This window comes from Pan paniscus, chromosome X (assembly GCF_029289425.2).
Source record: "Pan paniscus chromosome X, NHGRI_mPanPan1-v2.0_pri, whole genome shotgun sequence".
In the NCBI taxonomy this organism is placed as follows: domain Eukaryota; kingdom Metazoa; phylum Chordata; class Mammalia; order Primates; family Hominidae; genus Pan; species Pan paniscus.
Genome location: NC_073272.2, coordinates 107,393,044 through 107,420,591, shown reverse-complemented (window position 1 = coordinate 107,420,591; position 27,548 = coordinate 107,393,044). Strand labels below are relative to the sequence as shown.

Below are 27,548 nucleotides of genomic sequence, written 5' to 3'. Positions count from 1 at the left end.
ATGAACTCATCATTTTTTATGGCTGCATAGTATTCCATGGTGTATATGTGCCACATTTTCTTAATCCAGTCTATCATTGTTGGACATTTAGGTTGGTTCCAAGTCTTTGCTATTGTGAATAATGCCGCAATAAACATACGTGTGCATGTGTCTTTATAGCAGCATGATTTATAGTCATTTGGGTATATACCCAGTAACAGGTGCTGGAGAGGATGTGGAGAAATAGGAACACTTTTACACTGTTGGTGGGACTGTAAACTAGTTCAACCATTGTGGAAGTCAGTGTGGCGATTCCTCAGGGATCTAGAACTAGAAATACCATTTGACCCAGCCATCCCATTACTTTGCAACTCTTAAGAATGAGTTGGGCCAGGCTTGGTGGCTCACACCTATAATCCCAGCACTTTGGGAGCCGGAGGAGGAAGGATTGGTTGAGCCCAGGAGTTTGAGATTAGCCTGGGCAAAATGGTGACACCCCATCTCTATTTGTATTAGTAATAAATTTTTTTTTTTAAAAAGAATGAATTGGATGTCTATGTATGGACACTGAAATATAACCATTGTGTATTTAACATTCTTTAAAGCGGTGAAATGGTATGTATCATTTTTATATATTATATATGTATACATCTATTATATGTGTTTACATATTATACATGTGTATTTTATGTATGCACATACACATACACACATACTCCCCTATACTAACATACACATAAACTCGCCTTTCACTATTTACCCTATATACTTATGTGTTTGATTTTTTTCTTTGAGACAGGGTCTCACTCTGTCACCCAGGCTGGAGTGCAGTGGCATGATCACAGCTCACTGCAGCCTTGACTTCCCCAGGCTCAGGTGATCCTCCCACCTCAGCTTCCGGAGTAGCTGGAACCACAGGCATGCGCCACCATGCCTGGCTAATTTTTTATACTTTTTGTAAAGATGGGGTTTGTCCAGGTTGTCCAGGCTAGTCTCAAACTCCTGGGCTTAAGTGACCCACCAACTTCGGCCTTCCAAAGTGCTAGGATTACTGGTGCAAACCATCATGCCTGGCCTGATTATTTTTAAAATATGATCATGTCATCCAAATATTACCAATGCTCGTAGTATAAAGCCCCAAATCCTTAAGGGAGCCTGCCACCCAGCCTCAGCTCATATTACTCTCCTATGGCTAGAGTATTACTTAACATGCTCTAGTCATAGGAGATATTTTTCAGTTCTTCAAATTACTATACATGTTCTAGCTTCAGGTCTTTGCACATGCTGTTTCCTCTACCTGGAACATGTCTTCCACCTACCCACCATCCACCTTCATCTACCCTAATTTATCTTTCAGTCCTCACTTCTTCAGGGAAGCCTCCCCTAACTTTCCAGACAGGGTTAGGTTCCTCTGTTATAACAATTACGGAACCCTTATTTTTCATTCATAGCTCTTTTTTTTTTTTTTTTTTGAGGGAGTTTCACTCTTGTTGGCCAGGCTGGAGTGCAATGGCGTGATCTTGGCTCACTGCAACCTCTGCCTTTTGGGTTCAAGCGATTCTCCTGCCTCAGCCTCCCAAGTAGCTGGGATTACAGGCACATGCCACCATGCCCAGGCAATTTTTGTATTTTTAGTAGAGACAGAGTTTCACCATCTTGGCCAGGCTGGTCTCAAACTCCTGACCTTGTGATACATCCGCCTCAGACTCCCAAAGTTTTGGGATTACATGCGTGGGCCACCGCGCCTGGCCCATTCATAGCTCTTATCACAGATTACAGCTTTCTATTTATAGGTAGGATTATTAATGTCTGTTATTACTCCTGTTAGACTGTAAACTCCATGACAGCATGATTCTTGTCTGTCTTGTTATGTCCTGACATCTAGTAAAAGTTCAGTAAATATTTGTGAAATAAATGACTGCCTTCCGTTAGTTAGGATAGACCTTGGCTTTGGCACTGGCTCCATTTTCCTCTCCATTTCAACCCCTGCCATCATGTAAGCAACATCAATGTCTGTGGATGACTCATCCAACATGCTAGCCTCACTGCCCTTTGAGCTCCTCTACTTCAACAACCTCTGACCGCATGCCACTTTCTATGTCATTACTAGCCGTTAGTTTCCTGGACCACCCACTAGGCATGGAGCTGCTCCACTTTAGAATTCCTGAACTCTACTAGCCTATCTCTGGCTACAACCTCCTACTCCAGTTACTTCTTGGTTCTCAGAATACCCACTCCTCATTCTCTTTCTTTTTTAAAAAATTTTTGATCAAGGACTCATTTCACAGCCAAACATTTTTCATTCTCATCAAGATCTCCCATCCTTTGATTTCTCCCATTCTCCAGCTCATTATCACCTCATGGCTTCAATCCCTACCCAGTGTAGGTGCCATTGTGCATCACTTCAACCTCTTTTTTGCTGGCTACTTCACTGCCCTTGCCATTTTTAATCTACCATTTATTGAGCAATTACTGTGAGCCACATTACATACATTATCTCTGCAATCTCTCACAAAACCCTTGAGGTGGTATCAGCATTGTCCCCTTTCAGAGATAAGAAAACAGATTCTAAAAGAGGTCAAGTAGACTTCCAGGGCACTGGCCCTTGCTGGGGTGGGCTGGGTGGCAGTTAGGTGGCACAGCCTTGGGTGCCTCTGCTGCCAACTGTGAGCAAAGTCTCGCCACTGGCAGCCTGGCATGGCACTCCAACTGTAGCTGTGTCAGTGTGTTATGATGCCCTCCCACATCAACCTGGCTGGAATCTCCGTAGTAAAGTGATATACTCAAGGCTCTCCAGCACAGATGATGGCTACACTGACCTCCAGTTTAAGAAAAGCCCTCCTAAGATCCCTTATAAGGCCACTGCACTTGCCACTGTGCTCTTTGTCGATTGGTGCCTTTCTCATTATCATAGGCTCACCTTCTGGCTACATCAGCAAAGCGGGGGCAGACTGGGCAGTTCCAGTCCTGATCATTGACATTCTGGTATTCCTGCCCAGATTTTACCACCTGCACAGAGCCTACTATGCATCCAAAGGATTACTTCTAGGGCTTACCAGGATTACTTCTAGAGGTTGCTTCTAAAATGACATTCCAAACTTTGATGACTAGCACCCACTTCAGCCCCTAGGAGAAGAGTTACATTGAGACTGTGCCCAGCTTCAGGATATTGAGCAAAAACCAAAGCTAATTAAGGGTTAGGGAATTCTGCAGTTTACAGAAGTTTAACAAAACAATGGCCAGATTGTATGGGTCCATCCCAAAAAATGTTAACTGAGCTTACAATTTGCTAATTAAAACATGCTCTATTTTTCATCTCCTGGCCCTGGCAAAAGCTCTTGACAAGTTTTTCCATATGAATATGTATTACGGAAGAATAGTAATGCTAACTGTCTGAGAAAATGGGAGGTTATTCTCTAGTGGAAAGTGTTGTTCCCACCACCCTCCTTAGAGTTGAACATTTCTTTTAAATAATCTTCATTGTCCATTTGTTCTTGTAGCAAATGGAATAATGCTGTATGTCTAACTTCTTATTACTAAGTAATTTATTTTTAAAATATCTCAATATCTAATCTCCTACATTTATGTCTACCTTCATGTTCTGGCGGAAGACCTTGGTAAAGTCAAATATCAGTGTGGGTCCATCTGTAACATTTTTTACTTGTTTTCTTATTGATAACAACCAGGAATTTTTTTAACCACAGAGGAAGTTTTTAAAATGTAAACGCTTTCTCTATTTACCAATCCTTGGCCAGTTCCAATCCAGTTCACCAATAGGTTGGGCAGCATATAATTTGGGTCGTTGGGTCTTTTGTAGATCAATATGTTCTGTATATCATGTCTTTAAGTAATGGACTTTTGGTTGTTTCCTAATGAAAAATGTAGATAAGTGGTTATTATTTAGAGTTTATAATTCTATTGCTAGCACCTTATATTATGATGTCATTCTGCTAAAAATCGAAAGACTCAGCCTGGATCTCCAGAGGACTAGATTGTCTTAGGTTGAATCTGTTTCCTAGCTTGCAAAAAGTGACTTATATTAAAAAGAAATTAAAATGTTGAAATCCCCCAAAAAGAAATGAAGTAATTTGTGAAAGATCACACAGCTAGAAAGTGGTGGAGCAGGGTGCAGTTGGGATCTGAAGGAGATATTTCTGACTCCAAGGTCTGTGCTCCAAACCAGTAGGCTATTTTGCCTCTCAGAGGGAAAGATAACTGTGACTGCAACATGGAGAACGAAAGAGGGAAGCAGGCAAATGTGAAGGCTTGAAGACCATGGCAGCAATCCAAGTGAGAGTTGATGGTGGACTAATAATTGTCTACTTGAACACTGCAAATAATTCCAAATAAAGTCCCACTTACTTCAGGCGTGTGACTTTACAGGATGAACTTGGTGGGCTTTGGCTGACAGCACAACTAGGTATGCCTACAAGAAACCAAAAGAAAACAGTAGTTTAAGACATTCTTTCAAAATAAAACTTTTAGCTTTAACTTTTCTGCAAATGTATATATAGATATACGTGTATAAATAAATAAATATATATATATATATATACACACACACACATATTATTTATTCCTAGGTATGCAGCCATTTATTAAAGGCTTCCCATGTTCTGGGAATTTATTTAGTCTTATTTAAACTTCCAACTACCCTGTGAACTACCATTTTATAAATGAGGAAAGTGAGGCTGGGTGCAGTGCCTCACGCCTATAATCCCAGCACTTTGGGAGGCTGAAGCAGGGCTATCGCTTAAGGTCAGGAGCTCCAAACCCGCCTAGACAACATGGCGCCATCCCATCTCTACAACAAATACAAAAATTAGCCAGGCGTGGTGGTGCGCGCCTGTAATCCCAGCTACTTGGGAGGCTGAAACAGGAGAATCACTTGAACCTGGGAGGCGTAGGCTGCAGTGAGCCGAGATTGTGCCACTGCACTCCAGTCTGGGTGACAGAGCGAGTCTCAGTCTCAGTAAATAAATAAACAAACAAATAAATAAAGTGATGCACAAGAAGATCAAGAAAATTGCTTAATGTCACACAGTTAGTTAATCGTAAAGATGGGATCAGAACCCAAGTCTACTGCTCTCCTTCTAGTCACTTACCCAACGAAGTCCCAACCTTAGTTAGACTCATACTCCCTGACATCACCCACAGGCTGTCAGGGCCGGGGCGGGGGCGGGGGGCGGAGGGCGGGGACGGGAATCACGCAAGAAAGCAACACAAATCTCCATTTTCCAACTTTATCAAGGAACTAACCCGCAAAACCTGTGGCTAGTGATCCGCTTGGGAGGGGCCGAGCTTTATCCTGAAGGCCACGAGGCACCCTTCCTCCGTCTTACTCTGGGCAGTGATCCCATTTTACACTCCCCACTCTGCTGGCACCACGTCCAACAGGAGCAGCAAACCTAGCCTCAAAGCCACACCAACCCAAGGGCAGCTGCTGTTCCATTTTTTCTCTCATAGAATCAAAAGACACAATGGTGGATATCAACGTAATTTATTTGGATCTTCTCCCCTTTTCAAACCATAATCTAGGGTCTACAGATGACCATCAGTGGGTTCACGAACCCTCTGTGCTTACATGCAAACCATGGGCATTTTTTTAAAGGAGGTGGTCAATTGGTCAATAGTTTTCCTTATTTTCAAACGGTGCCATGTGCATCCTACTGCCCACCTCAAGAAAAACAAAAAGAGGCTAAGAATCCTAACTTTAAGCTCTGCCAGCAAGAGCTTCTCGGCCATCTTTACTCTCAGCTGCGCATGCACCTGGCTCCCGCCTTCCTTCCCGCTCTCCCCTCCCCACCACCCATGCAACCACCATGCACGCACTCCCAACACACGCACACCCCCATGCACGCACCCCCACGTACGGACCCCCACGCACGCACGCACTCCACGCGTACGCATATATATTAATAAATCTATATCCCCTCACACACACCTCCACGTGCACACGCACACACATCCCCCACGGGCTTCTCGGTGAGTCTTCACGCTCGAAAGCATCTCCATGTCACCACTCGCACACTGCCACGTCCGCACCTGTGTAAATCACATCTTCGCATCTCCCCCACACATCACACGCACACAAGCGTTCCCGCACACGCGCGCCTCCCCACGTACGCACCTCTCTACACCCCTTCATACACACGCATGCCTTCTCAATACACGTACCAGCCCACTTGCACGCACTTGCACGCGCTTGCACCCTCCACACGCACCGCTCGGAGCTTTTCCCCCTCTCTCCTCCCAATGGCTGGCTTCTGGAGCCGACCCTTCCACGCGCCCCCAGCTTCGCGGCAGCTAGGTCCCTCCCCAGCGCGCTGAGCTCACAGCCCAGGAGCCGGTCGCAGCCACACAGGCCCGTCCGACGGGACCACTGCTTCCCTCCTCACATCCCAGGAGACACCAGGTGGGGCGTGGCACCTCCCACACACGGCTGGAGGGACTCCCAGGATTTCCCGTCCTTCCGAATTCGTGGGGGGTCAGGGGACTGCGGGGAGGCGTTTCTCATCCTCGCTGGGGAAAGGACTCACCTGGTTCCCAAAGCCAGTTTGCTCTTCCTCTACTTCCTGCCAGAGGGTAAGGGATTCCAAGAGAAAGACAAGGTCTTTAGGGCGGAGAAGGGGAAATGACTCAGAGAGGAGGCGGCCCAGAGGGAGGGGCTGGGCTGGAAAGGGAGGGTAGTGGGGTGCCGGAGGGAAAGGGGAGAAAAAAGAGGATGGGAGAATCGCCTCGGGGGCAGTTTTGGGGGTGTCTAGCAAAGACCTGGAAGGCCTTCCCGGTTAACCCTGACTTCAGGAGCTGCTGCACTGGGTCATTTATTTCCTCAGTGCTGGGCCTTAAACTTTACCTCGTACCCAAAGCAGCCATGGCTAAGACCCTTGCTAGCAGCTCACCAGGCATGTAGGAATCTGCAGGCCTGGGCATGGGCGCAGGGAATGATTAACTCTTCATGTTCGAGGGAGCCAATAATAGTCTTTACCTCATAGGATTCCTGGGAGGATTGAATGAATCACTGCATCTCGAGTGCTTGGCATAGTGCCAGGCACACTGTAAGCAACCAATAAATGATAGCGCCTATAATTCAAAAAGTCTTCATTCGTTGATACTCTGTCTTCTCTCTAGATTATGAGTCTCATGAGGGCAGGGATTATGTGTCTTATTCATCACTGAGCTCCAGCACCTGCCACAAACAGACTATCAGTAAAATATTTGTTGAATGAGTGAATAAATGAATGGCGGAATAATAACTTGGAGTGGTGGCTGTACCAGGACTCTCTCCTTTGCCTTTTAAGGGATGTATCTGTGGGAGTTTGGATTGGGAAGACCATAATTGGAGAAGGTGGCACACAGGACCCCTGTTAGTTGCTGTATCAAGTGACCTACTCTGCCCTTGGAAAGTAGAATATCTTTGGCAATTCCCTGCATGTACACATTGAAGACTTTCAGATGACTGACCTGAAATTTGAAACAGAGACACCACTAGCTAAAACAGTATTTGCATTTTGTACAGTTATCAAGCAGGATGGGGGAGAGGGCTGAAGCAGAAAGCTCAAAAGTAATGGTAGCAGCGGATTGGCAAGGGAGGTCCAAGTGAAGTGAAGTGTGTATGGGGAAGGATAGTCACCCCAAAAGGGATTCTGACGATGGTCCTAAAGTAACAGTAATGTCATCCACTTCTCTGTCCCAGTCGTAGGATTTCTGATGATCTGCCCTGATGTCCCAACATTCTTGGGGTAGGTATGCACATCAAGCTCCTATCACTACCTTCACTAAATTTGCATTTATGGTAATTCATACTGTTAGGGCTAGAAGGGACCTTAGAAATTACCCATACTCTTTAATTCCTAGTTGAAAAACTAAGTGCCAGAGATGGCGAAGGACCCAGGCCTTGGAATTCTCTGGCCTTGGTACTGAATCTTTCAGAGACTGAATTTATTTTATATCCTAATTATGCATTTAATCTCTGCCCCATCCCCACCCCCAACTCCCAAAATACTGAGAAGAATGAAAGGACATGAATGGAAGGTCAGCAGAAGGGAAGAAGAGAAGAGGTACTTCAAAAGACCCTGACTTTACTTCCTTTTGCTTTGCCCTGAGGAAGTTACCTGGACCTTCAGCTAGTCTCTGCATGAGAATGGCTCTACCCTGGCACCCTAGTCACCTGGCAATATCTACAATGGTCCCTCGAGCAAAGACTTGAACCACAGCTAATCTGAGTCTTGGCAGAATGCCTGTGATCCTTCCAGAGCACAAAGGATGGGAGGCCTGAGAGGAGCTGCTTCAAGATCATCTCCCACTTGCCTCCTTATGTCCCTTGGCAAGTTTCATGAGACAGATTTTCATAGCCTCCCACCTCCCAGGTTCTGATGAGGTACAAGACTTCCTGAACCACTTCCCTCAGAATAGAGCTACAGACTATAAAGCCACTTAAGTGCAGTCTATAATTGGCTTCTTAGCAGTGAGGTATCCCACAACTCACTTGGAAGTCTTCTGGTCCTTTTTGTTTCAGTGTCATCCTTTTTGTTGTTTGGGACAAGGACCATTTGGGGCTGGAATCTTTGACTGCTTTTTCTTTCACTGTGTAAATAATAAACTGTTTGAATTTAAAAGTGATTCCTTGTATCTTTACCTACTAAATCAGTCAGGCCTTGGACTTGGACTTGGACTTGCCATATGTGCTTGACAGCTGCTTACTGTGAATTTCACATTTTTGGCTATCTCATGACCCTCTCTTACCACTGAGGGAGTTAAGTCGAACAAAGAGCGTTGACCATAGTAGCTTTTTCTTATCACTATACATCAAAGGGAAAATCAGCCCAAATTCCATTTTCTGGGACTTTTAATCTGCCTGGAAGAGCAACAGATCCTCTTCGTATTCTGTGTGCAAGGCCAGCCCTTGTGCTCTAGAAGGATCACAGGCATTGTGCTAAGTGAGACTCAGTTCTCATCTATATCCCCTTTGAAAGAGTCCTCTTGGTCCAAAATATTTCCCCTGGCAGGGGCTTAGCCTGCCGGGGCATTGTCAGCTGACCCTTCTAAACTGGAAAGTCTGATGCTTGCCCTCCCCAACTTGTCAGTCCCAAGTCAGACACAAAAACATTTTCCCTAGAAGGTTCTTGTTAACATTTCTTGTTTTCTGAGAAACAATGTCTTGTTTTCTGTGTGAATTTTGCCCACATTCCTCCATTAGCACATTATTGGTGGCTAATTTATTAATTCTTCTAATTGTTCCCTTTGAAGGAGCCTGGCCTTAAAGAACAATGGAAAGAAGCAGTCATAGGAATCCTGGACCAGGAATATGTGCCTGAGAGGGATTATACACCTGGTGCTGGTGAGTTCACCCAACTTCACAATGTATGAGGTGGACTACTTGTCATTCTGCTTATCAGATTCTAATTCTATTCAACCAGCATTTACTAAGCACCTACTATGTACAAGTCTCCATGCTAGATCTTGGTAAGAGCTTCCACTTGCACTCCAGTGTCTCTATAAATGCTCCCTTTGTCAGCTACCACTATTAACTCATTGAGTTCATAGATGTAAAACTATCTGAGGAGCAGTATTGAATTGGGTACTCCATTATAAATGTTAGGAATATTTTTCATCTTAATATCCCACCACAGAAATGAGAAGAGTACTAGGAACATAACTAGTGGTTAAGAACTGCTCTTGAATGACCCGACGAGATCAGTCGCAATTGTAATTTGTGTATTGTGCCCAACAGTATAGGAAAACCACCTTGATCCTCCATTCCTGGAAATTCATGGTGGAGGAGAGTCATTCTCATTAGCTGTCATGCTATATACATTTCTAATAAGCTTGTAACAACCTATTTGGTCTCTGTTACTCCTAACCATCATAACTGAGACCACCTCCCTCCCAAATACAGGCTCAGATTCACTGAAACTCTGGGACCAATTCTATTCTCAGATGGGGAAACATAAAGAATCCCATATCTGCCCTGTCCTCGCACATTAAATGGAGATGACCTTTCCAAACATCATCACACACACACACACAAAATATTAAAATTTCAGCTATGGGTAATAGCCTCATGTTTGGTATTTGCCTAGGTTGTTCTTCAATTAAACCACTAAACACACAATGTTCCAAATTCTTTTCTCCTTTGTATTTTACTCCTTTTACCTTTGGGCTGTAGTTGTTATAGGCCCCTGGTCTGATGACCTGTTTCAAGTCACTTCTCTAGCTGCCGCCCTTGACTGCCCTGCTTCATTCACTTCATATCGCATGATCCCTTTTAGTCTTAGTGCCACTACAAATCTGATTAAGATATGCCCAATTCTAGCCCTGAGGGACCTCCTGGCTTCCTCCCAGTCTCCTCCTGCAGGCCAGGTGTTTTAACAGTAAGTCAGCTCACTTGCTTCTGGTGCTACCCTAATCTTAATCAATGGGTTCGAGCACTGGGATTTTATTTGTTCTTTAATTCTCACCTTCTGCTCCAATCTCTAAAACTGAATGTGTCATGTTTCCTTGAACCCTGTATCTTCATTTCTTTGGTCTTCTTGACCATATCATGCTCCTGAAATCAAAGTCTTCTTGATTGGATTTTGAGCTCCAGACCCCCTGGGTCCTTTCTGTCCAGATCACTACCTATTATATGATCCTTGGTTTCCCCTAGTCACTTACCCAATTCCAGGAGAATCCACGGCCATCTTCCTTTTAGTCCTCCCCCAATTCAACTCCAGCGAGAGACAACAAAGAATTCATGAATACATATATATTTATTTAATTCATAATATAGCATTTTGGATGGGCTGGAATATTGTAGAGAGGGATGAGGCTGTGTAATCCACAGATGCTCATATTTCTGTCACTAGGAGAGACACTATTGGTCCAGAGCTCCCAATACAAACAGGCGTGGGGTAAAGCATTTGATAAAAAATAGTCCAACAATAGTCTAATAAATAGTCTAGCCAATAACAACAATACAGCATATGCCTGAAGCTGGCAGACTACACCATAAAAGGCAGTTTTGTCTGACCTGATGGCAATCAGTTTGGCCAACCTGTAACACACAGCCAAATACAGCCATTGGCTCCAAGGCTGCAGTTGGCTTCAGGAGCTAGAAATAAGTGTAGGAGTGGTTCTTACCTACCTGCCTGACACTCTCCATTCCTTGGAGGAAGCAGTATCAAATATTTGAGTTTATTCAAAAGTCCATCCGTGGATTGCTCCATCTTGGTAGTCATATATAAATATGTAAACCATGGAAGTTTAGAAAATTCACCTAGAGTGTTTTAGCCGAAAAGAACAGATAAGTGATTTTGCTGCAATCTGAATTTCACTGCATCCAAAGATACACATAGAATTGTATAATAAAAACACATCCAGATGCAGTTACTCTTACTTACAAGTAGCCAGAACCTCAATGTGGCATTAAAATTTCTTTCATACTCTCAAAACAGGTTTTACTTTATTTTTGATTATTTTTGTGCTTTCTTCAATAAGACAATATAAAAAGTGGAAACAAGCATAAATTGCAGACATAAAATAATCTACTGGTAGAAACAGTTGTGGAGAACAGGTTGAGTAGAGCAACAAAAACAAAAGCTTATGCAGTCACCTTCTTTGAAAATGTTAAATACAGGTCCTATTCTCTTTGTCCAGCTGGGTTTAGCTAGAGGTAGCCAATTACTTCTCTTAAGGTCCATAGCATTGCCAGGATTCTATAAAAGCCAAGTTAACTGAAGTAAATATCTGGGGCCCATCGCACCCCCACTAAGTACTTTGTCACCATGTTGTATCTTAGAAGTCATTTTTCACTGTTTGACTCAGAATTTGGGACTTCAGAGTCAAACTTCATTGCTTACTCCAAACCCAGTTTAATTCTCCACTTTTTTAAGTAGGCTTAGCTTTGAGTGATTTTTGGCTATAACCGAAATGTAAATCCACCTTCAAACAACAAAGTTTGACAAGACTGAAATGTTACTGAAAACAATGGTGCCATATGCTCCAAAGACATTTCCCCAAGATAACTGCCAAAGAGTTTTTGAGGAGGACAATGATCATTTATTATGTAGGAGCCTTGATATCTCTGCAAAATAGAATTAATACAGCTCAAATGGAGTAGTAACCAAGCTTTTCTGCCCAGGAAGTAACAAACATCACTACGAACATGAGAGTACAAGAGGAAACTTTCATAATTCATTTTTTCATTCATACATTCATTCAATAAACATTAGCCAAGCTAATGTTCCAAGCACTGTGCCAGGTATTAACAATATAACAACAATAAAAGACACAGTCCTTCCTCTCAAGGTGTTCAGTCTAGTAGGGAAGATGATTATTCATTAAAATTTTTGGTGCATCAGAATCATGAGGAGCTTGTCAAAAATGTAAATTCCTGCCTATGTTCTCAGATATTCTGGTTAGGTCAGGAGTGGGAACCCAAAATCAATTCTTTTAACAAACACTAAAGGTGATTCTAACACAGGCGGTGTGAGGACCACACTTTGAAAAACACTGCTATACACTGTGATTATTGCTGAGAGAGGGGGATGCTTGGGGTGTCTTTGGATCTCTAAAGAGGGATGCATCATCAAGTCTAAGGAATAAAGAGTTAGTCTGGTTGAGAGAGATAGAGGTGAGGAAAGGTAGTCCAGGATAGAGTCAAAAGTGGGGTGGGGAAATTAGATCTTTGTCCCAGGGCACTAAAATCTAAAAGACACCACAATAAATGAACAGTTTTGGAGAGCCAAGGACAAGGCAAAGGAAATTGTTCTACTGGAATGGAGGTTGCATTTTCTGTACTTACAGCATTTTCACACTATTCCTTTAATTTAAGAAAAATTTCTGTTGTTTACTCTGGGCATTAAAATTGTTAATCATGTTTCTGCTGCAGGCCCAGAGAATAACTTGTGTGAATAGTTGTGTAAATAGTTAAACTTGGCTACCTTAATCAATGTGAGGGGGAAAGTGGCAAAAGATTAAGCTGTGTAAGCAAACAGGGACATGAAAACCCAGACTCTGTAAGGAGTTGGGACCTTCTACTGGGTGCTAAGGGAGCCAGTGAAAAGTTTGATGAAGGGGAAAAAAATCATTTTTTTTGTTTAAGAATTTGGGGATATGCCCTAGGGAAGAGACAAAGGTGACTGAGAAATGAAGGAGAAATGAAGGACATACATTTTAAAGCACTGCTACGCTGTATTGGAGTTGGGAGTAAGGAAAGAGATTAATATTTATGGCACACTTAGGAAATGTCAAGCGCTGAGCTAAGACAGTTTACATATGCTATCTTTTTTAACCTTTGAAACAGCCTTGTGAAATAGACATTATTTTACAGAGGAGGAAACAGGCTCAGAGAAGTGAGGTACTTGTCCTAGGTCACAACACTAATAAATGGTACAGAAACTAGGATCATTTGAATCCAAAGGTTATGAGCTTTCCACTACAGCAAACTATTTACCAGCACTGATGAATTTTACTGAGGTTGTTCATTTCCTGATTAGCAGTAAGCACATATGGTATTTAAAATCAAAAAAGATGACATTGCTGCTAGATTTATATTTTTGAGCCTTCCTTGTGTGTCTGCATCAGTCTTGCCGTCCACATTAAGTGAACATACAATACATAACTGTTATTGGGGAGGATTATATACTTTGTTTCTTCCACAGAATAGTAAGCCATTTGGCAGCAGGTAGAGCATTTTGTTAATATGTGCACTCCCATGGCAGTAGTTTGGTACCTGGCATCTAATAGTTTATTGAATGAATTAATAAGTGAGCATCCACCAAACTAGGGGAAAGGAAGAGGGGAGTTTTGACATTTCAAGTCTCCAATCTGAGGGAGTTGTTATGGCTACCACTTTGTAATTTTACAACAGTAATATTTTCACAAATCCCAGAAGACTTCCGAAGCCAACTTAGCTCCTGGAAAGGGGAAAGCTCTGGTTCTCTGACATCCCCAATCCCTTCGATGGAAATTAAAAAAAAAAAATCATAGACTACAAGGCTCCATTCCCTTCAACTATACTGGTTAGGACTGGGATGAAGTTTGTCTCCATTTGCGTGGAGGGATTGGCTAAGAGAATGAATACTGTAAACAAGATTGCAAAAGGAATGATTATCCTATTTAAGAAAACAAACTGTTTTCAGACATTCTTGAGCACTTCAGAAGTGTTTTATCTGAAAATGCAAGTACATTTATATGGGAATAGTTGGTGCATCAATAATACTCAATTTTTACTGATTAAGTAAAGTAGGTTCCTAAAGAGCCTTCACTGTGCAACTTTTTAAAAGCCTAATTCTCATAACTGTGTGTACTTGGGAGTAGTAAAACTTTTTTTTAATAGTCTATGACAGAATTTTTAACAATTCAGATGGCCATCCTCAAGTAGGTAGCATCACTTCTACCTGATCAATTTTCTATCCAGCAACAGCATCTCTTGTGCAATCTTGTCTGTAAATCTCTGCTAATCCAATAAAGCTCTTCCCATTATCTGTGTCATGGTTGCATGTGTATGTGTGCGTGACAGGAGGGAGGAAGGCAATGATGGATAGAGGGAGGAAATAAATGTTGATTGATTTTGATGTTTCCTTTAGGGGACAAAAATGGATGGTGTAACTTATTTTCCCTTCCAGTATATTTCTCACTCAAATTAGCAAATTAAAAAGTTTTTTGTTCTAGTTCGAGTTGGTGTTTGGAAAAAAAAGTTTTTTGTGTATATGTAATATATAAAGTGAATATGCATAAACATACATACACAAGTGAATATATATAAAGTACATATATGTTCACTTTATATATTACATATACACATTCATGGTTTCCTAACAAACCCTTGATGATAGGTTTTCATCAAAAGTAAAATATAATATGTGATAATTTGACACTGTTCAAAATTCTACATGGCCAAACTGGCCAGTACTAGAAAGGCTGACCACCCCCCGCTCTGGCTTGCTAGCTCCTTATTCAGGGCACCTTTCCACATTATTTAACTAGAATTACCCTAATTGCTTCCAATATAATTTATATTCTTAAATCATTGGGAATTTTTAATTCTCCAATGACAACAGAGGCATTTTCTAAATTTTTCTCCAATGGCTTGAACGCAGACTACTCAGATAATTTGTTCTGAAAAACTCAATATATTAATTCAAATACAAGCTTTAATGCACAAAAATTAAATCTGCAATATCTAGTTATTTTGGATGCTTCAAACAAACTTTATTTTGTGTCTCATATATTGAACGCTAACTTAGGTGTAGGAGGGGAAGAACTGCTGAACTAGAGAGCCAGTGAATTATATACTCTCCTGAAACTTAATGACAGGTTTTCATCCCAGAAACATAAGGGGATTCTTGAGGCCTGCAGTTGCATTCCTGCCGCTCAGGGTAATCAATAAAATCTGGGGCAGGCAAGCCAGACAGGATCATTAGGGATTTGTTCCAGATTGTAAATGTTGGACAAACTGGAAGAATGAAGGTCACATCAAAAGTATGAAGATGGAGAGAGTTAGCTGGGTCATAGAAAGACAGCATATTGTTGTCATAATCCAGGAGGACACCCAGACGCTTCAGGTGTGGGGGCACATCCACCAGCATTTCCTTGTTGTTGTGTCTCACCACGAAGTTACTATTGCAGCGAGAGAAGACCCATGAGGAGGCATTCTTGCCAATCCATTCATTCTTTGGAGCTGATTTGTAGGCAATGCCAATTGCATACCTGTGAGACAGTGGAAAGGAGAGAGAAATAAACATTTATGAATTATCTGAGTTGTGTAAGACACCATATATGATATATAACAAATAGGATATATGTTTATTCCTTAAATAGTTTACACTTAGATGCATAATGCTGATATCACTAGAGCTTTAAAAAGTTAGCAATTAGAGCGATGTGGCAGTTTCCATCTCCTAGCCCAGTATATTTTCCATTATTTTATTAAAAAGCTGGCAAATTTTTCTAGGAGTGGTTTTCATCACATACCTTTTAACCTTGACTTATTGGTATTGTGGTTGTGCTATAGAATTGAATCTCCTAGGAACCTAATGACAGAGGACAGAAAAGAAAAGGAAAATGGGATCCACTCACCATGTTGAGGAACCCATGACCACCTCCCAATAGTGGCAGCCACTGTCAATGAATATATTTCCTGCTGCCCCATAGCACCCTGTGCCACTAAACCTCTCTGGGGTGTGGCTCTTCTTTAGAGAGCTTTCATCCTTCTCCATCTGCAATCCATCATTGGAAATCTTCAACTTCTTGTGAGTCATTTTGGGATCCAATTTAAAGGGTTGGCCTGAAAAATAAGTAGAAAAAAAAGAGAAAAAGCACTATGAAGTATCTTAAAATTCTACCTTTTCCACCAGCATCATCACTGGCAGGGTATGCTCGATAACATGATCACTCTTGGTCCAGTGCAAGTTGGCTGCTGTTTAAATTTTATTAAGAAAACAGGCCAGAAACCAGAGTTTTCAATAAAATAAGAATAAAGGTCAATCTCCCATAAAACGACCTTCATAACGGCGTTTATTTTCCCACTGTGGGAAAAAATGTGGATCTCTCCTAAAAGCAATTTGAGGGAAGTCATATTCCAAGCAAAGAGGAGCTAATAAGCTGTCCCCCACATCATATATTATCAAAGTAAAAGGGAGTGCTCAAAGTTTCATGTTCTCAAATATGTTTTGTACTTTGCTTAATTTCAGTGGGTTGTTTGGGATTTGGGTAGATTTTAACAGAAAGAGTGTTATGATGTCTGAGGTGAGGGGAATTGATGTAATTGCTGCTTGATGGCAGAACCGGAAAACCCTGAGAACTCAGCAACTGAACAATTATTTTTGCCCTCTTACAATTGGGATGTAAATAACATATAATTAGGCAATTTTGTTAGAGTGACTGTTGCATCATCAATGATCAGAGAAAACATTTATTGTGTAGGATCATTCACAACAGATAATTCTTTATAACCATATGACAAAGGCATTGTTACTAAGGGACCAGTTGCTGGGTATGGCAAGAGATTTTTATACAGAATGCTTCTGTGACAGACACTGTTGGCTAACACATTACCCTTTCCCAACTTTTTCTCTCTTACTCACTTTCACTATAGAGGCCGGAAAAGCTAAATACTCAATCTTCCAGCCTCCCTTACTGCTAGGGGCGGCTAAGAACATGGAAGCAGATGGAAGCAGAAGTCAGACAGAGCAGGGGAAAGTTCTAGGAAAGTTCTGGATTTCCAGATAAAAGGGATAACCATTATGTGTACCAACTCTTTCCTCTTTCCTATCTTGAGAGGAAATATGACATCTGAAAGTTGCAGTGGCCATCTTGCAGCCATGTGGCAAGAAGCCAATGCACACAGGGAGAAGGAGCCTGCATCTTTTATGACATCGCAGAGCAGCTGCATTAGCCCTGAACTGCCTACCTTCAAACTTCTTCCTATGTGTATGTGTGAGAGATAAAATATATACTATTCATTTAAACAATTAACAAACGCTATTTGTTAAGCTATGTTAGTTGCACTTTTTGTTATTTGCTGTCAAAAGCATTCCTAACAGATATGGCTTCTCTGTAGTAGGATTTTACTAGATTATCACAAATAATGCTCTTTTATGCAATTGTCCCCCAAATATAAGGGGTGGAGTACAGAGAAAACTCTTCACTAACATCCTCCCAAGCTAACAGTCTTTTTGTGCATATCTCTGAGTCCACAAATCTCCCATGGGCACCAAAAAACTCCTTGCCCAAAGTACAAACTACAACAGTATAGCTCCTCTACCCAGTACCACTGCTCCCCATGCACTGCTGTGGGTGCCTGCTCAGGCTGTGTACTCCCCTGGCATGGAGAAGAAAATTGATCTTTCCTTTTGAAATCACCACAACGTACTGTTTGTTTTTAGTCGGGTAGGTTCACTGTTCCGGCTGCCGGCTTGGTTTATGGCTTTAACGATGAAGATGTAGCGAGTCCCGCTCTGGAGTCCATGCACTGTGTAATGGTTCTGTTTAATGTTGGGAACAATCATCCAGCTGTCTACTGAATTATACAGGCCTGTAAAATGGGGAAAGACAAGGACATTAACCAGCAGGTAAGAGAGACAGAATGAAAAACACACTGAAAATTCATCATAAGCCACCCCCTCAAAAGTGAATTCATTTTGTTTTCTTTTGAGTCTTAGAAGATGTAATGAGATGAACCAGGGCTTATGATTCCACTATTTCATTACTCCCATAGAACTAGGCTTAGGCCAGGCTCCTTGCTTGTGGCAATTGAATGGAACTACTAGCATAAGTTAGGTTATTTCAATTTCTTTCCCAGATAACACAGGAATGGCTGCTATACAGAGTCACAGAATCATCACTCTTATGGAGTCTCTGGATATTTACTCCAAACGTCCACTCCTCTGAGAGCTGAGTTTGGTCTTGTATGGATGGAGCAATCCTGTGCAGAGCAGGGAAACATGGAAACTCAGCCAAAGGGACACATAGATACTGTATTTCCCTTATTTTACAAATGGGAAACTAGGATTGAGAGAAGAAAAGTGACTTGCCCAAGGCCACAGATAGTCAGTGATGGTGCTGAGAATAGAACCCTGGTATTTTTAAAATGGTAGCCCAGTGTTCTCTCTACTATATCACAGTTCATGGGGTGAACAACAATGTTCTTTTGTCTCTGCAAGGTAGTGAGGCTCTCAGGGCTTACAATTCCACTCTCCTACTCCATCCTTACCCTTACTTCCCAAACTAGCCGGTCTCCACGGTACCGTAGGGAAGCCAAAGAGATGACATGATAACCAAAGCAAGATATCATCTCCCCACTCTTACACAACACATTCTGTTGTGTGAATCCCATGTTCATTTTGGGTTGAGTGGTCCAGGAGCACATTGTTATCTGGAATCTTCCTCCCTTCCAAGTGGGGAAAGGGATCAGAGAACTAGGCTTCTGCTTTTGATATATTTTAGACTGCAAATATTAACTTAAACAGGGGAAATGTAAATAATTAAAACATGTATTTGGCAAGCTTTCAGTAAAAGAAAAACCAACATTCTAGTCTGCAGATTATTTAGACTTCTTTCTACTGTTATCTGCTTTTCAGTTAGTTTACCACTTTTTAGCCACAGTTCTACTAGAGGGTAGAAAGGGAAAGGCGAGGAATATAAGCAGTGAATTCAGTCATTTCTATGCAACTCTAGTACAAAATTTAGTGAGGTTGAAAATTGAAAATAATAAGTCATGAATGTTTTGCAAGAGATCTGATCAAAGGGTTTATAATTAATCTGAGAGGAAGTTGAAGAGCCTAAGTTAAAACTAGTAAAAGAAACGATGGAGGGCAAACAGATATGCAGGAGAAAGATGAGGAAGAATTGGTGGAGGTGCCCAGTGATTCTAATGAAAAGACAATATGGATTAAAAGGGTAGGAGCAATGTTTGAGGCCTTGCCTATGTTACCAATACACAGTATGAATCACAAGCTGCACATAAGATTTTAATACAAAGAGGAAAACATATAATCTCCAGATACACACCCAACAATACAAAGACAAACTTCACAATGAAGTACTATGCAGCTGTGAAAAAAATGAGGAAAAGATCACTATGAACTGATATAGAGTGATTTCAAGGAAATATTGTCAATTGAAAAAAGCAAATTCCAAAAGTATATATGTATATGTAGTACATATGCAGTACACTACTTTTTTGAGAGAAAGAAAAATAAGAAAACATCCATATATTTGCTTGGATTTACAAAGCAACAACAATAAAAACAGGAAAGATAAATAAAAAATTCATGAAGTTGGTTATCCACAAGGGGTAGGGGGTGGAGGAACAGGATGAAAAGGATGTGGGAGGAAATGACATTTCTCTGAATGTACCTTTTTGTATAGCATCCTCTTTGGGAAACACATTGTTTTACAAATTCAAAAAAATAAAATTAAATCAATACAGATGGGAAAAGTGGGGACTAAAGCTGAAGGCAAACTGAAACAAACCCAACTGCATTTCAGACGAACAGCATAATTACATCAATGTAGTGGGGGTGGGAGGAAAACCTCAAACAAATCCTGAAGTATTGTTAGCCAGTTTGTTTTTGTAGTGGCGTGGACAGAGCAATTCAGAAACTATTTTAGATGTATTATGGGATTGAGCAAATGAGTACATGTGTTGATGTTGGGAGCCAGGGTTCATACTGTGGAAGAAGGAACATACAAATACAGAGTGGAGAAAGGCAGGAAGGAACCTGTGGGGATGGACTGGAATTTAAGGTATTGGTGTAAACTCATGATTTCTAAAATATATATATGTTTGTGTATGTGCACATAAATATGCACATATATAAAGTATGTATGCATGTGTTATTATATATGTGTGCATATGCTTACATGTATGGATATTTGTGTTTATATCTAGCATATCTAGCACTCAGGTCTTGGTCTCTAATATTGTCCCACTAAAAGAAACCAGGGTTTCTTGGAAAATAATGACTGATTTCAAGGCTGGGACAGAATAAGGTCAAAATGAGCCTAGAACATTTTGTTATGCCAGAAAGTAAGGAAGTGCTCAAGAAAATGATGGGGGAATATTACAAGGACCAAGAAATCACCTTGAAAGGCTCCCAATGGCTAAATCTTGACAATTTGAACACCAACACAAGTAAGGGCAGTAAATAATTATTAACAATTGAAAAAAGATAATTCATCAGCCCATACTGATATATAAACAAATGGGAGGAAATAGGGAGTAGAACTCTTGCTTATAGTAGAATGCCAAGTGCCAACTTGAAAATGTGGGAAGGAATACTCAACTGGAAAAATCATCATTTTGCAATCATCATATTAATGATTGATTCAGGCAAGTATCATCAACTGATAATAAAACAAGGGTGGGGGTGGGGATGAGATGGTTTGATGAAGCAGCAGGGTATTTTTATGGTTTTAAAACATACCACACAGATTCCTTATTAGTGGCAAAAGAAAAAGTAGCAACTACAGTGAATAAATCAGACAACATCTTGACTAGGTGATCAAAATTAGCATCATCAGTGAAGGGCAAGTGGACATCATGTGTCTCCAGATATTATACCCTAAGAAAGAACTGTACTGCTAAATATAATCATGAGAAAACTTCAGAAAAAATCAAAATAAGGAACAGTATAATGAAGTATAATAAAGACATAAAAGAACACTTTTTAAAAAATGTCAATGTTGTTCAAGACAAAGAAAGGCTGAAGAAATGTTCCAGATTAAAAGAGATATGGCAAAAGAGATACGACAATTAAATGTAATACCTGACCCTAAACTATAAAGGACAATATTGGGTTCTTTATATGTCATAAAGAATATTATTTGGTCAAATGTCAAAAATTGGAATATAAATGGTGGTTAGATAAAAGTATTGCATCAACGTTAAATTTCTTCAAGTTGGTAACTATACTGTGGTTATGTAAGAGAATTTCCTTATTCTTAGGAAATATACACTGAAGAATTCAGAGGTGAAAGACCATGATGTATGCAATTTGCTCTAAAATGGTTCCAAAAGAACAGGGAATGTTAGCAAATGCTAAAGGAAATGGGACAAATATTAACAGTAGGTGAATTTGGGTAAAGAATATATGGGTGTTCTTTGTGCTAGTCTTGGCAAGTTTTCTGTGATTTTGAAATCATTTCTAAATTTAAAAAGGTAAATATATGATCCTCTAGGTATTACTGAGATTTAGTAAGATGGGACTTATGATTGAATTATGTCAGTGGAAGTATACCTCTTGTTTAAAAGGGAAAAATTACAATATGGAAATCCCTGAACCTGAGTGTAAATGTGTGGTAGAGAGTATTTGCATGAGAATGAAAAGGAAGGGAAATAGAAGTTATGTCTTTCTGGTAGTATGTTATGGTCCGCCTGGCTAGGCAGAGTTTACGGCTAATGCTTTTGTAATGCAAAACACAAAATTCAAACGGAGGAAAGATAATAAAGTAATCAGAAGACAAACACACTCAAATATCTGTTGGAATTCTCATTCGCCTCACAGCATAATCTGAAACATCATTGGTTGTGATCATTTCAAATCTTAGAAGAGGTGGGAAGAAAGTTAAAAATCAGGAAATAAAGTTGAAAGAAAAGGTGAAGGGGGAATAATCCTCACCAACAAGCATGAAATTTCTGGATAAAGAAAATGTGAAAAAACGTCAAAGAAAAGTAGCTCTCAGAACGGAGGTTCAGTCAACTGTGGCAGGCCAGACCGGCAGGTAGGATTGGGATCCTGAATCTTCAAAAATACTTATTCCTAGTAAAATAGTTTCTCATTGCCATCCAAAATTTTGCTTCAGGCCTCTGCCCTTGTCCTTGTTCTAACAAAATTTTCTATCAATAACTAGAGGAAGAAATAGAAGGCAGGCTGTGAGGGTAAGCAAGTATATTTGAAGGTAGAATCTGTATCCCAAAGGATTTTAGCATGCTGAAATGAAGTGGCAGAACTAACCAGATAAAATGTACTAGGGATAAATTCAAGGCTTTGTATTTTTGTTTTAGACATTCAATTGTATAAGAACAGGATTTGGAATACATAGAAAATTCAGTTGATCATATGCTCAGTAAACAGTCAGTAGTCAAAGTGGCTGCTGAAAATAAAGGTACAGGGCAATTGGGAATCAGCTAATGTACAAGAGAAATAATCCAGCTATCCTCTGCAGTGCTCAGACCACTTTGGGAGTACTACATTCACTTCATTGACAGAACATTTTATAAAGCACAGTGATAAACAGGAGTGTGTTCTTAAAAATGATACTAGGATAACAAAAGATCTGAAACTATGCCATATGAAGAGCAATTGAAAGAAAGGAAGATGCCTAGCTTGGAAAAGAGAAAATTTAGAAGGACATAGGAACTAACTAAAATTATCTGAAGAACTGTTATGTGAAAGATGGATTAGGTTTGTTAGTGAGGCACAAAAGGTCAGAACTAGGACTAATTGGTTGCTGTGGTTTACTTTAAGGAGCATTAAACTTGAAGTCTGACAGGCTCAAGCTGCAACCTTGACTCCCTCATTTCGTAGCTCTGTGACTTTGGGCAACTCACTCAACCTGAGCCCCAGTTTCTTCATCTATAAAGTAGAGTTAATAACATTTCATAAGGCTAAGTAAGCACCCATAAGTACTAAATGAGATAATGTATGTGGGAGCATTTGTAAATGGCAAAGCATAATACACATGTAAATTATTATTGTCGTTATTATTTACTAAAAGGAAGAGTTAAGCCTCTTATAAGGAAGCACTGGCCATTATTTATAGCTGCACAACAATCAAATGGGTTGTTTTGTTAGAAGTGAGGTACCTATCACTGGAAATGTTCAAGCAGAGACAGGATGATTATCTACTGGGTGTCTGGTAGAAGGGAAGAAGATTAGACTAGATGACTTCTAAGCTCCATTCCAATTCTAAGATGCTATGATCCTATCACTGTTAAGAATTATCCTTTAAGCTTTTCTTTACAAAGGACTATATAACCTTGAAAACAGAGGTGACAACCTTTAGATCTTTGTCACTTCTCAGACTTCTTAATTCCTGGGAGATGACTGCTTTCCCCATATCAGGAAAAAGAAGCACAGTTGTTGGCGCTAAGACTTTCCAGAGTAGGAGAGACAAATAAATCAGTGAAGCATTAGAGTTTGTGACTTCACAATCTGAAGAAACACCCAGGAACATAGTTACATGGGCCAAGTGGTTTAGGTTGGAGCTGCACGAAGCAAATGTTTTTTAGAGTTTGATCCCCAAATGTCCTCTCATCTCCCCATCCCACCTTGTTACAAAACAGAATTCTGCCCCAGATTTGTCACAAAACAGGAAAAGGAAGCCTATTTGAAGGGGTTAGTTGGAAAAACTACTCTCATGCTGGCCTGTGAAGTCAGACACAAAAGCAGGAACAAAAAAGTAAAAGAAAATACTAATTTGCAGCTATGGAGATGTTATTTTAGGTTGGGAATCTGTTCCAGTCTTGAATCCAGCTTTAATTTTGCTTTTGTTTCCATTTCCACCATCCCCCACCCCAGCCCCCACTGCACCCAGGGCATTGAGGGGAACTTTCAGCTCATCCCCTCTTGACTGGCATGAGTGAAGTTCCTACTCTGTTTTGTCTTGCTCCAATTCACCAGAAAGTGAAACCGTAACATGTGAGCTAAACAACAGCTTTGTTAACCTTTTTCATTTTGTGGCCCACTGACATGTTTTCATATTTAGCATAATTCTTGGTGGAAAGGAAGAAGTAAAGGGAAGAGTGACAGAGGCAGGAGGCTTGTCACCATATTCACTGATAGAGGTAGGTTTGGTAAAGGAAAAGTCTTTGAAAATAATGTATTTTACCACGATAATGAAGTAGAAGAAGAGTCAAGGAGAGAGATGTTCATACACACAGAACCAGCAATGATGGTGGCAAAGAACAAGTACCAAGCTGTACTCTCCTTGGGAAAGTGGAGTGACATGGATTAATTGAGGAAAGGCTAAGGGTTACATAAATGAATGGGAATGGCCCCAGCAACTGCCCAGCAAGGAAATATACAACTTGCTTGTTACCCATCAGTAAGGTCTTTGCAATGCCCTGGGGAGCTTACACTGTCTATGAAACACTATACTAAACAACCTAACATGTCTTACAAACACTTGCCTCGTGGCGCCCCGGCCAATCTTGAGCAGCTTACTGCTTCCTTACATTTCCTTATCTCTGGCCACAGGCCCCAACTACACCATGACTTACTGATGAAGTTAGCCTGGCCAGTGAATATGGTGTACTGAAGCTCATAGGAGCTGATGCTGAACTCATCATCCGAGATCCAGTGGACTGTAATGGTGTCATGGGAGGCAGTACAGAGTTCTTCTCGGATAGATGGTGGGTTTGGGGCTGTAAGGAAAGGTGGAAAAGAAAGTAAGGAAAGCATACTTTCTCTTCTGGAATTTTACAATTCTTACTCTTCCTGCGTAACCCAACATCTCTTGAAGAGATTTTCTTAATAGAGAATCTTTAGATTGCATGAACCATGCAACCTGAAGCAAAATGCTGGGATCTCAAGCTCCCTAAAACCACTTTTGCTACATCAATAAAAATATTTTAGCAAAGATATAAGCCTAAATTTTTGTGATGATTGCCCCAGCTGTCTAGTCTGCCTGCATAAACACTTATGTAGACATTAGAGTAAAGTGATTATATGGTTTTCTTAACATATGGTCTTCAACTTATTTTTTTAAATTTCAAAATGAGTATATATATATATAGACAGATTTTTGCTCTTGTTGCCCAGGCTGGACTGCAGTGGCGCAATCTCGGCTCACTGCAACCTCTGCCTTCTGGGTTCAAGTGATTCTCCTGCATCAGCCTCCTGAGAAGCTGGGATTACAGGCACCCACCACCACATCTGGCTAATTTTTGTATTTTTAGTAGAGACAGGGTTTCGCCATGTTGGCCAGGCTGGTCTTGAACTCCTGACTTCAGGTGATCCACCCACCTCGGCCTCCCAAGGTGCTGGGATTATGGGCGTGAGCCACCGTGCCCAGCCCCATTATATATTTTTAGCTGTATAGTCAAGTGCAAAATAATGAGTTCCCTCATCTATAAAATAGGGGTGATAATTAACTTATAGATTTGTTGTAAGGTTTAAAGATACAAAATTAATATACAGTGTCTAGAATAAAGTAGATGTTCAATAAGGAGCAGCTATTTAATATAGTAACAAAACAGTTCAAAAATTGTTTGTGTATATTTTTTTCATGAAATGATCATTAAATAATCCTGAAAGTAGCCAGCATTTTTAACAGGCTGGTTGCATCCCTCATTTTCTAAAATTGTCTGAGAGCCAGATATTTCTTACATTTTTCTTCCTGATCTACTAACTCCTAATTTTCCTTAAAACCATTTTGGTTGTACTTACACCCACATAAGGCATTCTCTAATATTCCCTAATTGTCACCTGAGTTCTACTCTCATAACTAGCAACAATACATTACTGTTAGATTCATAAGGACAAATCTGTCAGCAATTTCTTGTGTTTTACTCTTAAGTACAGATGGTATACCCATTTTGACCCTAGAAATAGTTAACAAATCATAAATCATCTTTTTTTCTGTTACATGAACTAAAATATATTCTGTCTGAAAAGACACATGCATCATTTTAAAGATTATAAAATATGTAAATTATAAATATTGTCTTTTTCAAATTATTTTTAAGTAAAAGCATACCAGAAGAAAAAAAATTAAATGGAAAGGAAAGCACAGTATTTTCACACCTGTTAAATAATCTAACCCCTCTAGCAGTTTCTTTTCTCTGGAAAAATCTAAAGCAAAGTTTTCAAAGGCATCATTAAAATTGATGTCTGGAATCAGAACTTGAGAAGATGCAGTTGCCATTGCGACCCTGAAAAAGAGAAAAGTACATCAATATACATCAAAATAGGTTGCAACTTTCACCCAGTGTTTGATTTCTGGTTTAACAAGGAGAAAATAAATGACTTGTAAGGCTTGATTTATTTAGTGAAAATATCATATCTCTGCCTTTCCAATGGAAACTATTTAAATTTTAATCATCAGGAACCAATTAAGAGTTATACCATATTTATTCACATATGTTCACCCCTCAAACACACTCCCCCATCCGGTCTTAATTTTGAGAAGTAAATACAGGATTTTTTCCCCTCTGCATCATTTTCCATCTGGCAGACGGCATCAAAACTAGACCTTTAAAGGTTTGGTAAAAACAGTTTAAGAGAGATTTTTCTTTTTTGTTTATGCTAGTCAGCAAGTCAGCATGCTAGGTTAACACCTTCCCTAAATATATCCTTTATGTTATTTTTTTTTTTTTTTTTTGAGACAGAGTCTTGCTGTGTCACCCAGGTTGCAGTGCAGTGGCGCCATCTCAGTTCACTGCAATCTCTGCCTCTCCGACCCCCTTCCAGGTTCAAGCAATTCTCATGTCTCAGCCTCCCTAGCTGGCGCCCGCCACCACGCCCAGCTAATTTTTGTATTTTTAGTAGAGACGGGATTTTGCCAAGTTGGCCAGGCTGGTCTCAAACTCCTGACCTCAAGTGATCCACCCGTTTTGGCCTCCCAAAGTGCTGGAATTACAGGAGCTAGCCACCGCACCTGACCTATGTGATCTTTTATAATATTTATATTTCACTTTATTATCCTCAGATTGTATAGTGCTATGATAGTTTTATCTTCCCAACTAAATCTAAGAGTCTCAAGAGCAGGGTTCATATTTTGTACCTCTTAATATCTTCCATGGCCCTAACACAGCATTTGACACATAGTGAAAAAATAATTGTTGAATGAACAATTGAATGACTAACAACAAAATAACTGCTAACATTTATTGGGTGCTTAGTATATACAATGCTCTGTGCATTCACTTTACATACATTATCTAATTTACTCTTTACCATAACCCTATGTAGTAGATGTTATTTCCATTTTGCGAATGAGAAAGTTGGCACATTGAAATGCTAAGTAACTTGTCCAAGATCACACAACCAGTAAGAGTCAGAAATATAATTGAGCCCATGTCCATCTGATTCTAAATTCTATAACCTTAACCATTTAGACTGTTCTTTTCTTCAAAAAAT

The 27,548-nt window shown here is 40.3% G+C and overlaps 1 protein-coding gene and 2 long non-coding RNA genes across 6 annotated transcripts in view; 1 reads left to right on the top strand and 2 right to left on the bottom strand.

Moving 5' to 3' along the window:
• The window catches only part of LOC134729792 (uncharacterized), a 52,050-nt gene extending 46,004 nt beyond the window's left edge, over window positions 1–6,046 (bottom strand). The window contains exons 1-3 of the long non-coding RNA XR_010111222.1: window positions 5,924–6,046; window positions 4,342–4,405; window positions 3,721–3,848 (exon numbers count right to left, since the gene is read on the bottom strand). This is a non-coding gene — a long non-coding RNA (uncharacterized LOC134729792). The remainder of the gene's footprint in view (window positions 1–3,720; window positions 3,849–4,341; window positions 4,406–5,923) is intronic.
• Window positions 6,047–6,101: 55 nt separating this feature from the next.
• LOC100990960 (uncharacterized) overlaps window positions 6,102–27,548 on the top strand; it is a 39,950-nt gene continuing 18,503 nt past the window's right edge. Inside the window, exons 1-3 of the long non-coding RNA XR_008622907.2 lie at window positions 6,102–6,564; window positions 7,676–7,721; window positions 9,229–9,319. This is a non-coding gene — a long non-coding RNA (uncharacterized LOC100990960). The remainder of the gene's footprint in view (window positions 6,565–7,675; window positions 7,722–9,228; window positions 9,320–27,548) is intronic.
• Window positions 15,038–27,548, bottom strand: part of MID2 (midline 2) — a 104,270-nt gene continuing 91,759 nt past the window's right edge. For 2 of the 4 annotated variants that reach the window (XM_034950579.4, XM_034950578.4), the window contains exons 6-10: window positions 26,214–26,341; window positions 24,599–24,832; window positions 17,837–17,998; window positions 16,042–16,249; window positions 15,038–15,672 (exon numbers count right to left, since the gene is read on the bottom strand). In XM_034950579.4, the coding sequence (XP_034806470.1) occupies window positions 15,270–15,672; window positions 16,042–16,249; window positions 17,837–17,998; window positions 24,599–24,832; window positions 26,214–26,341 (1,135 nt within the window). In that variant the 3' untranslated portion in view covers window positions 15,038–15,269. The remainder of the gene's footprint in view (window positions 15,673–16,041; window positions 16,250–17,836; window positions 17,999–24,598; window positions 24,833–26,213; window positions 26,342–27,548) is intronic. The other 2 variants (XM_057301205.2, XM_034950580.4) reach the window with 1 other exon arrangement.